Source organism: Pyxicephalus adspersus, chromosome 1 (assembly GCF_032062135.1).
Source record: "Pyxicephalus adspersus chromosome 1, UCB_Pads_2.0, whole genome shotgun sequence".
Lineage (NCBI taxonomy): Eukaryota > Metazoa > Chordata > Amphibia > Anura > Pyxicephalidae > Pyxicephalus > Pyxicephalus adspersus.
Genome location: NC_092858.1, coordinates 131,627,928 through 131,632,381, shown reverse-complemented (window position 1 = coordinate 131,632,381; position 4,454 = coordinate 131,627,928). Strand labels below are relative to the sequence as shown.

Here is a 4,454-nt window from a genome sequence, read left to right as displayed (position 1 = left end):
AAGCATGGAGCATAAATGCCTAAGGAAAAATGTACCAAGGATTACTGAAAGCATCTACAAAGAGCATTTGACATGGTTTTGCCATATCAGAAGACATTTTCAAATAAATAAATGATATCAGAACACAACATAGCCTTCTGTTGTTTTCTGCAACATGTCAGTACAGCTCAGTGGCCTCCCTCTGTGAGGAATGTTAAAGACGGAGAAAAGGTTTTTGATTAACCTATGTGTCAGAATCTAAGGCTAGTTATAAAATATATCTGCTTCTGTTCAAAGCACAAGCAATCAAAACAGAAACCAATTATACTAAAAAAAAAAATATAAAAAAAGAATATCTTTAAATAAAAAATGTTTGAAACCAGGGTATGTCTAGGAAAAATCTCTCTGCAAAACATACCTGTTCCATATAGAACAGTACTTGCTGATCTGCAAGACATTCAGCTCCTAACTTCTGTAGTAAGCCTACAACATTGGACCTGATTTAATAAAGCTCTCCAGGACTAGAAAGGGTACACTTTCATCAGTGAACCTGGGCGATCCTAAAACCCGCAGTGGCCAGTTGTACTGACATTTTGCAAAAAACAAAGAAGGGCACCATGTTGTGTTTGTATATCATTTATTTAGTTGAAAATGCCTTCTGATATGGCAAAACCATGTCAAATGTAGATGCTTTCAGTAATCCTTGAGACCTGCCTGAGTTCTTCCGTGTTTAACTGCAAATACTATTTATCCTCATCTTCATAACATAAAGAAAAGAAGTTCTATAGTTCAACAGGTAGACCGCAGGAAAACTTCTTGAATTGCTTTTAAAGATAGAACATTCCCATCCTTGCTTCATACAGCAAGTAGAGACTCTACAACCATTTTCAGGTCAAGTGATTTACTAGACAATAGTGAAAAGATAACAATGACAGCCCTGGTAGCAATGGACTAGTTCTATCTTTACAGAATTCCTTCAATGTTTTTTTCGCACACCCTAAAAATGTACATTGGAGAAAACAAAAAATCAGCCTCCCAATAAGGTTTTTCCTGTATTGCAAAATATAAATGCTCTTTTTGCCTAGGGTGTCATTTAAAAGCACTTTTGTTTTCCTAGCAGCCAGTTCCCTCTTCTTCACTCCATTGTTCTATGTTAGTTATCCTATCTAGTGTGCAGGATTGCCTGCAACTGGCAAAAAGGGAACTCAAGAAAACAGACTTCACACGAGCAGTCACATGAGACATGGAAGCCTGTGGGAGCTTGGTATAAGGTAAAGATAGCATTGACAGTGCTCCAAAATCTGATCAAAGGCTCTGACAAGACTATTAACTCATGGTCATGGTAGTGAACACTTTAAGATTGGTTGGTAAAGGGTTGAAATGCATGTTCTGCATACCAATATTTGTAATCTTTTAAATTAGTATATATATATATATATATATATATATATGTTATTACCTGAAAGTTATTTTAAGGGTACTCTCATGTGTACAAGGTGAAGAATCACTAGTTAATTGGGTATTGGATGATAACCTGTTCAGCATAAGATCTCTGAAAATAAGACCCAGGGCATATTTTGGCATTTCAAAAAATATAAGAGAGTGCCTTATAATCGGGGAAACAGGGTAGACAATAGTGAAAAGATAACAATGACAGCCCTGGTAGCAATGGACTAGTTCTGTCTTTTTAGAATTCCTTCAATGTTTTTTTCACACACCCTAAAAATGTACATTGGAGAAAACAAAAAATCAGCCTCCAATTAAGGTTTTTCCTGTATTGCAAAATGTAAATGCTCTTTTTGCCAGGGGTTTCATTTAAAAGCACTTTTGTTTTCCTAGCAGCCAGTTCCCTCTTCTTCACTCCATTGTTCTATGTTAGTTATACTATCTAGTGTGCAGGATTGTAAGTCCTGCATTACAAGTGATGGCTTAATGTGCCTGCAACTGGCAAAAAGGGAACTCAAGAAAACAGACTTCACACGAGCAGTCACACTAGAGATGGAAGCCTGTGGGAGCTTGGTATAAGGTAATGATAGCATAACAGTGCTCCAAAATCTGATCAAAGGCTCTGACAAGACTATTAACTCATGGTCATGGTAGTGAACACTTTAAGATGTTTTGGTAAAGGGTTGAAATGCTTGTTCTGCATACCAATATTTGTTATCCATTAAATTAATTTATAATGTTCTGACCTGAAAGTTATTTTAAGGGTACTCTCATGTGTACAAGGTGAAGAATCACTAGTTAATTGGGTATTGGATGATAACCTGTTCAGCATAAGATCTATAGCAGGTCACAACCAGGAGTCTAGAACAGGTCACAACCCAAAAACGGAAAAGACCAGAGCCGTAAACTTGCTCGTTAGGATAATCAATGTTTTTCATTAGCTTGCTGGTATTATTTAGGTATTTATGTTTGGGAAGATCAATTCTTTAAACAAAAACAATTGATATCCAATGTCAATCAGCTGTTGGGCATTCTCTTTAACAAACCTTGATAACAGTAGAAGATGGGGAATGCATTTCCAAGACACTATTATACTTTCATATGTACTCTTTTACCATTTGTCTTTACATTTTATATACATTCAGCCTAGGCAGGTACAATGGAAAAGACACTGCTCTCTTCCCTTCAGAATTATGCATACCATGTCATTTCACAGGACTTAATAACCTCACAATGAAACTGTCACTGTACCTGGCATTAAGGAAGCAGTTGGAAAAAGCTTTTCCTGTTTAATTCGACTTTCACTCAGTAATTCTTCAGCAGTAATAGGAAGGTCGAGAACATCACGGATAATTTGAGCTGCCGGCAATGCCTTTTCCCCCATGACTAAGGATTTTACGTCCCATGTGTATTTTTTTCCAAATCGGTCACAGATTTCTTGAAATACCACTGAGTAAAGGCGCTCCGTGTCTGTGGAAGAAAGCATGTAAAAGCATTAAGATGGATTACATGTATTGTTAAAGTGTGATACTAAGGGAGTTTGCATACATTCAAAATAAAATAGAAATACAAAGGAAAACCAAATGACAGTTCAATTTTTAAAACTTCACAGATGTTACTTTTGACCTTGAAAATATAAGTTCTTCAAACAATAATTAGTACATTTCTGGTGACAAAGAATTCGTATAGCTTCAGCTTAACAGTTCAGTTATACAGTAGAATAATTACTCAATTTACACTGAATTTTTTTTTATTTCAGTATATAATTATAGCTTGTTACAGCTAATTAAAAGGTGGAATAATTGAAGTATCAATACCTAGAAGTTGCTTTATACCTCATCATCAGTAACATCATTGCACTAGTTATACCAGCAAAAATCTGATGTAATATTAGGATCATTAGCCCCGTGACATAAAGTAAGTAAATGCATTATCAACTACATTTTTATATTTATATTGCACTCTCTAGCTGCCTGCTAAAGTTTACTGTAGCCCTTGGTGCAGTGGTGACATCATCGTGAACATTAACTCTATTTTACAGCCTGCCCTTGATACACAATTACTGTGCTTGATAAGAATTTCAGTTACTCCTCTTTTATAGGTCCTTTGTGCACATCATAGTTTAGCTGTTTCTTTTTGAAAGATAAAAACACGTTTTTTTTCAAATGAGCATAATAGAAGGTTTTGTATAATTGGATCTAAGTGAATGCTTTAAAAAATCACCTTGGTATATGTTTTATAAGACTATTTTCATCCCACTCTGCCAATGATTTAGAGATGTCTTTTGGAAATATAAACTGATTGTGCTTTTCTGTAAAGTCTAAGAAAAAAAACCTATGTACAGTACTAATTCATTATTTTTTTTTACTTGAAAAGAAGCAAACTATATTGTTCTTATCACAAATTAATTGCATGCAATTTCAAATATTCAGATTTCAGTTTGACTCTTAAACACTAGGAGTTTATTTCTAGTGTAAAGTTAAGAAGCTTAGGGTTTGTACCTGGTATGCAAAATGGTTACCTGTATACAAAGGAATGCAAATTTAATAAAAGTAACTGAATCTTCACAACAATCCAAATATAATTACTAGGATAACAAAAATACTCTATCACAGTGTTTCTTGACCCTTTTAAGATGGGGAACCTTTAAATAACTTTCAGGTCTTCAGGGAACCCCTGATATAATTTCTATATCCACAACTCACAGTACATTAGTGTGGTGGTAAAGGAGATAAATGCCACGTTTATTTCTGACAAGTGGAAAAAATCTCACTTACAGAAAACCAAAAAGAACATTGATATCAAATAAATTGACCTGGGAGTCACAAAGTGTTCATTGCTCAAAGAACCGACCCCTAGCAACCTCTGGAGGAACCTTAGGTGAGAAACACTGCTCTTACACAATGTATGTGTAACTGGTATACTGTTGTGTTGTCTTCAAAGTTTTCTATCCCATAGAGTTGCACTAGTAATTCATAAAATATTTCCATCATTTTTTAATTTTTTGCTTATGTATACAATATATGAAT

At 34.8% G+C, this 4,454-nt stretch overlaps 1 protein-coding gene across 1 annotated transcript in view; it reads right to left on the bottom strand.

The window, feature by feature from the left end:
- Positions 1-4,454, bottom strand: part of PUDP (pseudouridine 5'-phosphatase) — a gene marked incomplete in the record, with an annotated part of 142,964 nt that overhangs the window by 93,954 nt on the left and 44,556 nt on the right. The window contains 1 exon segment of the mRNA XM_072427419.1: positions 2,677-2,895. Within this exon segment, the coding sequence (XP_072283520.1) occupies positions 2,677-2,895 (219 nt within the window).